The sequence below is a fragment of the Nannobrachium achirus genome (assembly GCF_963921795.1).
Source record: "Nannobrachium achirus genome assembly, chromosome: 8".
In the NCBI taxonomy this organism is placed as follows: Eukaryota; Metazoa; Chordata; class Actinopteri; order Myctophiformes; family Myctophidae; genus Nannobrachium; species Nannobrachium achirus.
Window position 1 is genome coordinate 47,068,029 of NC_137817.1, and position 12,080 is coordinate 47,080,108.

The window sequence follows — 12,080 nt, forward strand, 5'->3', positions numbered from 1 at the left end:
ATAAGAGGTTGCAGCCCGACGGCAACGATGTACATGAAGTCATCAACGACCGCAATCATTGCAGTCAGCGTGGAAGAGACTGACACTATCAGAGTGGTCTGTAAATGCTGCTGATGGCAATATAAATAATACAGAGAGCAGTGGTGAAAGGACACACCCCTGGGGAAACCCTGTAGATCTATATCAACAGACCATTAATTAATGAATCAATTAATTCATGAATTAAATGTGTCCCTTTTAATTGACTTTGCGGTACCGGCCAGTGGCCATGTACATTTTGCACACTTACTGTACCTGGAATGACTCATTATTAGGAGCAGTGGTCAGGTGTTGAACAGCAGTAGTTGAGTTTTTTTTAGGTTTGAACCAAATGGCCACTCTACTGTTTTTTTTTTTTTCATAATTTTTATCCCACGATTTTGTAACCCATTTTCACCCAGTGCCAATTGCCTATGTAATCCTGGGCTCTGCTCTCCCTCAGCCGCGCCTGGGGAGACAACGGACAAACCTCATGCTTCCTTCAATGCGTGGGTAGTCCAAGTTGTTTCTTTTCACCTGACAGGGGGGATTTCCCTGGGATGAACGTAGCACGTGGAAGGAACACGTTATTCCAACCAATTCCTTTCCCCTCTATCAGGCGCCCTGGCTGGCCGTGGTTCCCATGACATCACAGTGACATCAGAGCATGATGTCAGAGCGACAAACCATGGAACCACAGGCAAACCCATAGAACCACAGTATACATACACGTCTACACACACACGTCTACACGGACACAGACAAGCTGTGACATTTCTCATGGTAAACAGCGACCTTTGGTCGCAATAATATACTGTAATTGCCTGGCAAGAACAACTGATGACATTAGCTGTATGTTTCTCACTGTGAAACAGAAAGTTGAATATTGTTGCTTTCGGGCAGTAACCTCCTACTGTATATCCATAAACCGTTTGTGTTTTTTCGTAAATTAATGCCCTACTTGATCATACTATAGTGTCACACAAAAAGATCAGATCTAAAAGTTTGAAACATGGTGCGAATTGACGTGTTTTGAGCTTGTAGATCTGCTACTTTTGAATCTGCTACTTTTGAATCTGAATCCTGAAAAGTATTCATATGGACACGAGGGCAGGTATTCATATGGACATGAGGTGTCCACCCGACATCGACGATATGTGAATGAAAGTTCAGTAGGAAGTAGTGCATTCATGAGTAGTGCTTTCATTGTTCAACATTTTCTCTTTGTTCCGCTTACAGTGATAGGTCAAGTTTTGTTTCAGATGTGTGTTGTGTTTGCTTGGATATTTCAGTCTCCTGAAAAAAAAAAATATAATATATATATTATGCTGCATAAGAAAACACTTAAATTAAGCAAATTAAATTCATCACACCGTGAAGAAGAGCCTGCTGTTCTTATGTGTCTCACTCTCAGTACCTTGAGGCTGCTCAATAGCAAGTGGATATAATAGTGTGTGTTCTCTCCCTGAAGAGGTGCAGTGCTTCTCAAACTTTTTCATGTCAAGGACCCCGGAATTTACACTTATTTGCCCGTGGACCCCCATTTAAAAAGATATGCCAGGGATCCCCATATGAGACGGCTCTAGCAGTGATTCCCAACCATTTTAATTTCAAGGACATGCATTAGGCTACGGACCCCCATTTAATTGCATTTCTATCTCTGAGACCCCAATCCCACACCTTTATTAGAATCGCCCCAAAAAATAGTGTGTATGCTGGTTGGTCCATTGGTCCATCTGTAACTCCACGTTCAGCAGTTGTTCAATTGTCTAAAAAACATAATACAAAAATCAATAACGCATGTACCTTGCCCAACATCAACTTTATCACCTTCAGATGTGTCTCTACTTCTCATATAATGCCAAAATGTTTAATTTTTTTGGGCCATATATTGCACAAGCCATAGTTGACCGACGACGCGATTCACGTCACAAATGGGCGTAAACAAACACTTCCTGCAAGCAGAGATGCAGAGATGGAGGAGATGGGGGGGGGGGGCAGTTGAGAGAGAGCAGCGGCACAGTATAACATATGATTGGAATAGCGTGCTTTAAACCTTCTACTTTACCCTTTCTGACTTTCCTGCAATGACAACCTTAATGCAGCTAGCAACAAAGGACCTATCTAATTTCGTCATGTGCCCACATCATGCCACATGTGTCATAATTAATCCCACAATAACTGTTCCACTCTGTCTTTCTGTGCGCATGGTCGCATTTCCCTCGGAACACTCCGGACACGGGACTGTAATCATCATGTATATAACCCAAGAGGACCTGTTAGGACCCGTACTGTGTGTGTGACGTGTGTGTACTTTCTGCTTTTTATGCAAACTATAAAGCAAGCAAGCAATCAATCAATGTGTGTGTGTGTGCGCTGGCGTGCGCTTCTGCACTATATGATCAGGATACGGAACGAAGTGGAGTTGTGTTTAACGTGCGTCGTGCTGTGCTGTGTAAGCGCACGCCGCACAGCTGCCGTGAGTGAGGGATCTCGGTACATGAAAGGGGATTTTAATAATGATTTACTGGTCGGATCTCTCGGACCCTCGGAAATAAAAGGATTTCGGGACAACATGTCACGGGTTTCGGTCTGTAAAAAAAGAAAGAAAGTCGGAAATTTGACGGTACTTTTCGATTTCGGTTCGCTTTTTTGGACCCGTGCAGACCTCTACTCAGAACGGCTTTGAGAGGGAGAGGGGTAGAGGGGTAGAGGGGCGGCTGATTCGGAGTATAACAGCAACATCAGTGGATGCTGATTTGCAAAACTACTCAAATGTTTTTACTTAGGTAAAAGTACTCTCCCTCCCATGCCCTACTCGATCCTATCCTCTTAAGCTATGAACAACAACGTGTGTAGAAATTACCTAAAACAAACAACATCTGTGTAGAAATGACATAAACATGATTTAAAACATCGCAGGCACCGTTTTCTATAGTTCACGATTCGGTGTATAACACCACCGGCAACGTCCGTTGACGCTGCGAGTGGAAAAGTACTGAAATGTTTCTACTTAGGTAAAAGTACTCTGTTACAAGTAACGTGTGTGTTCGAATGTGTTACTTGAGTAAAAGCACAAAAGTATTAGGCTACCGATGCCAAAATCATTCCATGTTCTACAACAACTTCATAATTTAAAAAAAAAAACTATTCAACAGTAGGCCTACCATTGTACACTTTATTTCAACATAATATTTAACTTTGCCTTTCCTACTATACTACACATCCCATGCCACCTAAACAAACGCCCAGGGGGTGCTTTTTTTCTATCTTATTATAACCCACCCAGCCAAAACAGAGCAGGCCACCCTGTACCTGAGGGGTTTGTATTTCTGAAACTATTGTATATATCTTACAGACTCAACATTTTACACCATTTTGCATTTTGGAACAAACTGCATATTTAATGTTGAGCTATCCTACATTTGTATTGCTTAGCTGCCCTCTGGACTGTATCCATCTCTTGAGTACAGGGGACTTTTACATAAGGGGCCAGGCCCCCGCAGGGGGCTTTTTTCTAGTTTATATTATAAAATCAATGTTAATTTAATTCTTGAGAGTGTTCAAATGGAACCAAATGGAATCGTTAGGGTCCATTTGGTTCCATTTGTACACTGTCAGAGTTACAGACCCATAAGGTCCATTTGGTTCCTAACTAACATTTAGCTGGGGGCCCCCTGGAACACCCTCAAGGAACCCTTGGGGGTCCCCGAACCCCACTTTGAGAACCAATGCTGTAGGGTATAATCAGAATTCAGAATTTGAATTTCCTTTTTTATTTCTAGAGATTGGCCTAAGATTGGTGAAAAACACATGCCACCCTTTTTACATTTGCCTATTATAGCACCACCAGGACGCGTGGCCTGGTGGAGACATGTGCTCGGAAGAGCACTTCTTCTAGTTAATTTTTAGGGTCGGCTCAGCGGGTCATTTGTCTGTGGCAAGCCTAGAGGGCTCGCAGCATACAGGAGCTTGTGTTTATATTTAAATGAATGACTTTGTTTGTCTCTTCTATTCTAACTAACAGACTGACATCAGTAGATAAGCAGATATTCTTGGTCTTCTTTGGTAACACTCAGCTACGCAACAAACACACACACACACACACACACACACACACACACACACACACACACACACACACACTAAGGGTGCAACGGTTTACAACATTTGCGGTTCGGTTCGATATTTTGGTGTCACGGTCCGATACTTTTTCGATACAAAAAATAAACAGAAATGTATTTATATAACTATGTATTTTTCTTTTCTTTTTTTTTACTTTGAACAATACGGTACCCAACCTCTAGGGTAGTGGTTCTCTAAGTTGGCTCTGCAGACCCCTAGGGGTCCTTGAGGGGGTTCCAGGGGAATGTGGATGTGGAGTGGTATTGTAATGTTCGGTACAGGGTCATTCGGTTCGGTACAGGGTCTTTCGGTTCGGTATTCGATATTCGGTTCGATTTGTTGCACCCCTAACACACACACACACACACACACACGCGCACACGCACACGCACACACAATCAAAAAGCCAATAAATGGCTCATAGAAACATGTTCTTCCTATTCCGAACACTTTAATTCAGAAACTTTGAAACTCCTAAAATGCTTTTCCATGAAAATATCCCACGCCTTTAGTCGATCCGATCGTGGATAAGCATATCCTAAATGTTCCTTCATTAGAGGGGATTCTGCGCTCCAAAGCTAATGAGGGTCATTTCATGGATGCTATCTTTAGCTCTCTCTCTGGTGTTGTGGTTCGCATGGCTGCTGTTATTTCCATGAGCAATACAGCCTGTTGTTGTTGGAGATGCTAAACATTAAGCTTCATCAGAAGGAGCTAGGAGAATGGCAGTCCATGTTCAGTGAGCTTTGTTTCCAAAATTCTGTTGATTTGTTAGCGAAAGGGTTCTACAACCTTCCTCTACAACACCTTCATGTTCTGTCAAGGTCAGATTGTCTTGGGTTTGGGTTTGAGAAGGCTTGGGTCTTCAGCACCAGCTTATGCCATTTAAAGTTAGTTAATAAGGTTGATTTCCATTACCTCTCTCTCCCGACAGAGAGAAATAATGATGTAACAATGTCAGAACTGCAATAAAGATAGCGACTCAATCTGTTGAGGTGGGAGTAGGGGAGCGGAGCCCCACAGGCTTTACCATACAGGTTTTACCATTTTGTAAAAATGATGTTTTATTCATTCAAATAAGTCCTGGATTGTAGCTTCAACCACCTCCATTTGTTTGCAGAGTGTGACAGGTTGCTTGCTTAGAATCTAGACAGAAAGGCAGTAAAGTAGAGGATTTCTCAGCGTCTCTACGGATGGTGTTTTTGTTGCACCACCATCTCAAACCAGTTGTGCCATGTTCGTTGTGTCGAGGCAGAATTCTTCACCTCCCACAAAGTGTGATTTACATGAGAACAAGGTAGTCGGGAAATGATTGCACACACCTCTCTGCTGCTATGCTGTCTGTGTTGTATTGTTGACAGGATTATGTGTCATGAATGTGTTAAATATGCAAAGGAATAGGTGTACTGTGCACATAATAGGCCTTTCATCCCTATGCCGTTTACATGGATAAAAGTTCTCTCAGTCACCATGACTATGACTTCAGGCATTTAGATTCCATAGAGTCCAGCATGTCTTCTATGGAATCATGCTATGCACCGGAAATAGGCTATCTACACACTTACAACACGTCGCAGCGCGGTTAGTTTGTTATTTTAAGATTAAAGCGTATTTGAAGTGGTCAAACTAGTCAGAAGAATGCTCGTTCAATCTTCCAGAAAATCCTAATGATCTCAGATATTTCATGAAAGCAAAGTCATCTGGCATTTTGTTTTAAAATACAATTTATTTTTCTGTCAAGGATGGTCTATACTGTAGCATCTATCTGCAATTTCTTCAACTGTTTTGCTGGCTACCAAAACATCATAATTCTACATATTGTTCTTTCAAGTCGTGAGATTTTATTCTGCTTTAATTCATGCATTCATAACCGTGTGCATGTGCGTGTGTGTGCGTGTGTGTGTGTGTGTGTGTGTAGCTGGGGGGAGCTTGCCCGTCTGTGCGGGATGCAAACAGAAGATCTACGATGACCAGTATCTACAGGCCCTCAACAATGACTGGCACACCATCTGCTTCAGGTCAGTAGTGATGACGCAAATGACCATTCACTGTCACTGTTCATTATTTTACACTACACTTATTGAGAACTGTTAGCGACTGTATTTCACAGCTACGTTCATTTCAAAAGGCCAGTGAGTGTTCTTGTCAGAACAGATGACTGAATGGGTGAGAATGTTCCTAAAGTGAAGCGCTTTCTTTTAGCAAAATGATGAAACACTAACTTCTTGAAGAAGGAAGGTACAGTAGACCTTTGTTAATCCTGTGGGAAATTCAATTTCAGCTGATGGCTGCTTAGAGCAGTGGTCCCCCCAGGGGGGTCCCCAAATTACTTTGGGTAACCTTCTGATTACCAGACGGCTATTGATAGTACACTGTAGAGAAATAGGAAACATGGAGGGAGAATAGGGGAGTGACCAGGAAAGGTCGCCCGCAACTCGCTGTCAGGGCCTATACTGTATGGCAGGGCTACTCAACTTAGGAAGGCTCAGGGGCCACTCAGCAAAATACCAAGAGTCCAAAGGGCCGCAACCTAAAAATTACGGTCCTATTTTGGACGTTTACAATGATTTTGTAACATTCTTCATGACAAGCTTAATAATTAAGTAAACACACAGAAAACAGCCACATTTCCATCTATATAAGCCAGGCCAAACCTCATGGAATGAATTTGATCAAATTAGGCTTTATTCACAAAATGTGAAGTAAAAAGTAACAGAACTGGTTCAATCGTTTTGTAACCGCCCCTGTTTCTGGGTATGCAAGGCTAGTGAACTTTGCCAATGTAAAGGTATGTTTTCTCATGCCAATAACGCTCCTTTTCATTAATAGGACGGATTTAAAATAAATAGACTTATAATACTTATTATTCAATCACTCAAACCCCAGCATCCCTATTCTTGGGGGACATTCACCAAAAATAGCCGATCTACAAGCTCACCACAAGATGCATTGGAGCTTGTAGATCGGCTAGTTTTGGTCAATCTCCTTCAATGAGCAGTTAGTTGTGTTTAAATTACAAAGCTCAAAGCATCAAACTGTTTTACAAGTACAGTACAACTGGCTGAGTTGAACTTTACTTGAGTTATTTTTCCATAAAACAACAACTCTTAACCAAAAATAGCCGATCTACAAGCTCACAATGCATCTTGTGGTGAGCTTGTAGATCGGCTATTTTTGGTGCATGTCCCCCAAGAATAGGGATGCTGGGGTTTGAGTGATCATTGAATAATAAGTATAAACGTCTATTTTAAATCCGTCCTATTAATGAAAAGGAGCGTTATTGGCATGAGAAAACTTCCCCATTTGGGGTACAAGCATAGTTCCCTGGCTGCTACGATCTGTTGGAATGTGTGTGCACTGTATGTCGGTGCTGACTGGCGGAGCCGCGGAGGCAGAGACAAGCACAGACAAGGACTACGTCTTCACTAGCCTAAAACATGACGGTCGCAAGCGTTCATATCGCACGACCGTCATGCGTCTCCACTCCAGTGAGCCCGACTGTGGTTGTCTGCTGCAAAATCTCCGCAGATTTGTCTGTCTGACCGTCTCGTTGTACAATAGATCTAGTGTAGCCGCCAGCATCTCCGCACTACTGTGTTCAGGCTGTGTTCTGTGCATTGACTGCAATCGCTTCCTGACTACGGAGTCCACCGAGGCTCAAACATCACCGCATTTTGCGTTGCGCGTTAACTTTGACAGGCTTAGAAAAATCATATTTTTATTGGTATTGCCATGACGGGCCGCACAGACAGGCGGCGCGGGCCGCATGCGGCCCGCGGGCCGCGGGTTGAGTAGCACTGCTGTATGGTATACAGCGCTTTAACCACTAGGCTAGTTGTCTGTCTCCCGGCTTTCCGATCAGTCTGTGTGTGTGTGTGTGTGTGTGTGTGTGTGTGTGTGTGTGTGTGTGTGTGTGTGTGTGTGTGTGTGTGTGTGTGCGCGCACGCGCGTGTGTGAAAAAAGACATTAGTGCAGTGGAAGTGGTAAACCTGCAGATTGATGCCAAAATCTGATGGATGGGACTGGACCTGCCGGGTCAGGATGAAATCGGTTAATCGGCTTGGACAACTTTGTTATTTTATTGGAATTCATATTGTTTTGTTCAGCTGCGTGCTTGTAAGTTGTCACAAGAAAATGCTTTCAGTCCGTGTGGAGAATAGATTGAGGCATTTCTTCCTAAACTGTCAAAACAGAATCTAGTCGAGGAGAATGAACTTGTGTGTCACTTAAGCTATGGCAGCACTTAACACCCTGTGATAAAGATTCACAAACTGTCACACTTCTGCCTGTCAGCCATTATCTCAATGCCTCTCTCTCTCTCTCTCTCTCTCTCTCTCTCTCTCTCTCCCTCCCTCTCCCCACCACCCCACTCTCTCTCAAACATACTCATTTATCTGTCTCCATCCCTCCCACTCTCTCTCTTTGTGTGTATTACTAAAGATTGAGAGCATTCATCCATCCAAATTGAATCACTTACTATAGCGGTTCAAATCTCCCAAAGTGCTTTTTTTTTGTGTTGTTCTCTGGTTCCCTTCCCAACTGAAGAGCCTGTATATTATAAAGCCTGTCTGTCATGTTATTATATCTCTTCACTCGCTTCCTTCTCTCCTGACTGACTGGGCTTTAGAGAAAACCTGATGGGGTTCATACGTGAGATGTTACTTCATTGTCACGCTGATATTTGATAGGCTGCCAGCTCTGATTTCATGGCCGTGGCGTGCCTGCCTGCCTGCCTGCCTGGACATGTGAATGAGAATTGATTGGCGGATGTATGTGACTTGCTAATGGCACATCAGTCCCTTTCACTGCTTTCCAAATGCAATTTGAGACTTCCACTGTAGCATCTGCCAGGCTGCCATCACAGGCAGATGGTATAAGCCTCTAGCCTGAGTTGTTATACTCAGCTGTGAGTGGGTGTCGCGCACCAAAACAATTTCCAGATCTACAAGCCCCCGACACGTCACACTGCGACGCGTTGTGAACTTGTAGGTCGTCTATTTTCTTTTCCCTGCGTGACACAGCCTTGCAACTAAAGCATAAATCATCATGTGTCTGGTTCAATCGCTGGTCGCAGTTTATCACAGATTGTCAGGGTTCCTTCCTGGGAAAGATTGCCATCGGGGCAGAAACCTCTTATCTACAATTTTTTTTTTGTGCCGCGCTGCGAGCTTGTAGATCTGCTATTTTTTTTAAATCTTGAAAATTAGAATTTTTACCCGATTCTATAAGTGTCTTTTGAATCCTTCTAATATTTTTGGAAAAAACCTATGTTTCTATGTCAGCAATCTGGCCAGCCATCGTCAAAGAAAAGCTCCTTTTCACTTAAATGGAGCTCAGTTAGTCTGTTCGTGAGAAACCTTTTCATGTGAAGGACCCCCAAACTGATATTTATTTAGCCACGGACCCCCCATCTCATATATTTAGTTCCAGGGACCCCCCAGAAGCAAGATTTTTGTTACAAACATTCGCTTTGAAAATACACATATTCAAAGATTTGCACACATTTTCACGACTTTAAAAAAAATAGCAGATCTACAAGCTCGCAGCGCGGCACTCGGTGCCGCGCTGTGAGCTTGTATATCTGCTATTTTTCACTGGTTAAAGAGCATTCAATAATTCTAGGCCTAAATGGGTTAACGTAATTTTTCATAAATTAACGCCCTACTTGATCATACTACAGCGTCACACAAAAGTAGCAGATCCACAAGCTCGAGATGTGGCGGGAAGCGGCATATTTTGAGCTTGTTGTCGATCTGTTACTTTTGCTACTTTTGTATTTGAGTAACGGTTTGGGACATATGAGATTTCCACCTGACAAAGACGACATCTTACAGTATGTGTATATAACAAATGTGATGACCTGAGATCAGTCGTTGGTAAGGTAATCAATAGACAGAGAGGGATGGGTAATATAGGATGTTTTCATGCACCCTGTCAAGAGATGCAGTTGTCAGATTGCAGTTAGAACAGCTCTACGGCAGACTCACACACAATTCCCCTCCGTAATCTGAAAACTATTCAGACTCCACCTTAGCCCGGAGCTTGTACAATTTACAATTAAATGTAGGCATTTAGCGGACGCAAGGTAAACGCGAGGTAATACATCAAATGCATAGAAATAGTCATCTACGATTATAGGTAAACCAAGGACCTATCATCAGTCTCAACAGTATAATATAAAAAATCACACCCGTGTGAACTGAGCGGTGGAGTCTGTGCGCGCGCGTGTGTGTGTGTGTGTGTGTGCGTGCGTGCGTGCGTGCGTGTGTGTGAGTGTGAGTGTGCCTTGCCTGTTCTGGCCTGGCCTGAACAACAGCGCCCCTCCCTTAACATGTGTGGTCAGAAAAGGTACTACACCACAGGCTTGAGGCTACATACAGACCCACCCACCCACATACATACATACATACATACATACAAACAAACATACATACCTACACACACGGCCACGCTATGGAGACGGTGTGACCACCGCTCAAAAAATAAAAATAATCTGTACATTGAAACAATACACACTATAAAATGCCAGGTAAACACATGACCTGGCATCTGTCTACATAACAATGTTAACCTTTGCATATAGCCTGCGAAGGTCATCAAGGATAGATGACCTTGACCTAGTAGAGGCTTACCTTGGTCATTCATTTGATTTCATGTTTTTGTTGCTTAGGCTTGTTTTTCATGACCACAATGTTATTTAGCAGGTTATATTTAGACATACCGGTATGCTAGGTTCATTGTTTACCTGGTAACCTATAGTTTCAATGTGCAGATAATTGTTTTAATTTAGACTCATGCTAGTTACCTGATTTACCTGTGATCCTAGTTTACTGAGGCATTTACACTGTCTCTCTACATTTGTACTCTGGTCAAGCGCGTCTGCTAAATGCCTAAATTGATGAGATATATATATATATATATATATATATATATATATATATTTTTTTTTTTTTTTTTTTTTTTTCATTTAGCCAGTAGAAAAGAGTGGGAACCTTGATTATGAGTTAAGTGGCAGTGAAAATTCAAAGATCAATTTGATACGGCAGCTAATTTCCCTTGGTAATATACCAACTCTAGTGAATGATAATCAGTCAATTATACCTTCGCCTCTTCATTGTCATTTGTTACATCCCTCGTCGTGGGTACAGAATGTTATGACCACAACAAATTACTTGAATATCAACATCAAAGCACCGACAGACTACGCAATATAAATGATAGGCTTCGCGATTATTCTGTGGTGACTGTGCTTCCTGTCATTATCACTAGAATGACATCCTTCTGGATCAAAGGAACAACAGAAAATTACACTCTAGAGAAATCATTTCATTAACGTAGTTTTTGGGTAAACTCATTTAATGCGGATGAGTTGCGGAGAAAACGTTTCCTCTGCCTTTTGCATCCATCTACACATTCTACAGTAAAGCGTTTTATTAAATGCCTAAATGCCTACATTTATGATTTGTAGCACGCAACTTTTCATTGCCAGTGTGTGAGTGTTGGTATTCTTATGTAATACCACGCCTCTGCTTGCCTCATATCATCCTCTCGCCTGTAGAAGACACATTCATCCTTCCCTGTCCTCAGAATAACCTGCTTTCTGAAACACAAGGCAGGGGATAAAAACACAGTCTCCTGAGTCCTCCTCGCTCCTCCTTGCCAAGGAGTTGAATCAGTCTGTTCGCTGATCGCTCGTCCTTCTGCGTAATTTATTTAGTTTCACACAATTCTCTCAGGAATCAATGCACTGAAGTAAAGTTCACCAGCGGCAAGGGGTCATCTGTTCTTGAGTTTTGTTGTACCATTTCTGGAATGTAATTTTTTCAAGCATTTTGATGCTGCAGGTTTTTTTTCCCTGCCTTCATTCAGCACTGGCATGACGATGGTTCTGTATGTTTCAAACGTATACTCCATCATCCTACGACAGTGTTACTTGC

General features: G+C 42.5%; 1 protein-coding gene across 1 annotated transcript in view; it reads left to right on the forward strand.

Annotated features, from left to right (window-relative positions):
* Positions 1-12,080, forward strand: part of limk1a (LIM domain kinase 1a) — a gene marked incomplete at both ends in the record, with an annotated part of 120,621 nt that overhangs the window by 10,258 nt on the left and 98,283 nt on the right. The window contains one exon of the mRNA XM_080731938.1: positions 6,062-6,161. Coding sequence (XP_080588064.1) covers positions 6,062-6,161 — 100 coding nt within the window. The remainder of the gene's footprint in view (positions 1-6,061; positions 6,162-12,080) is intronic.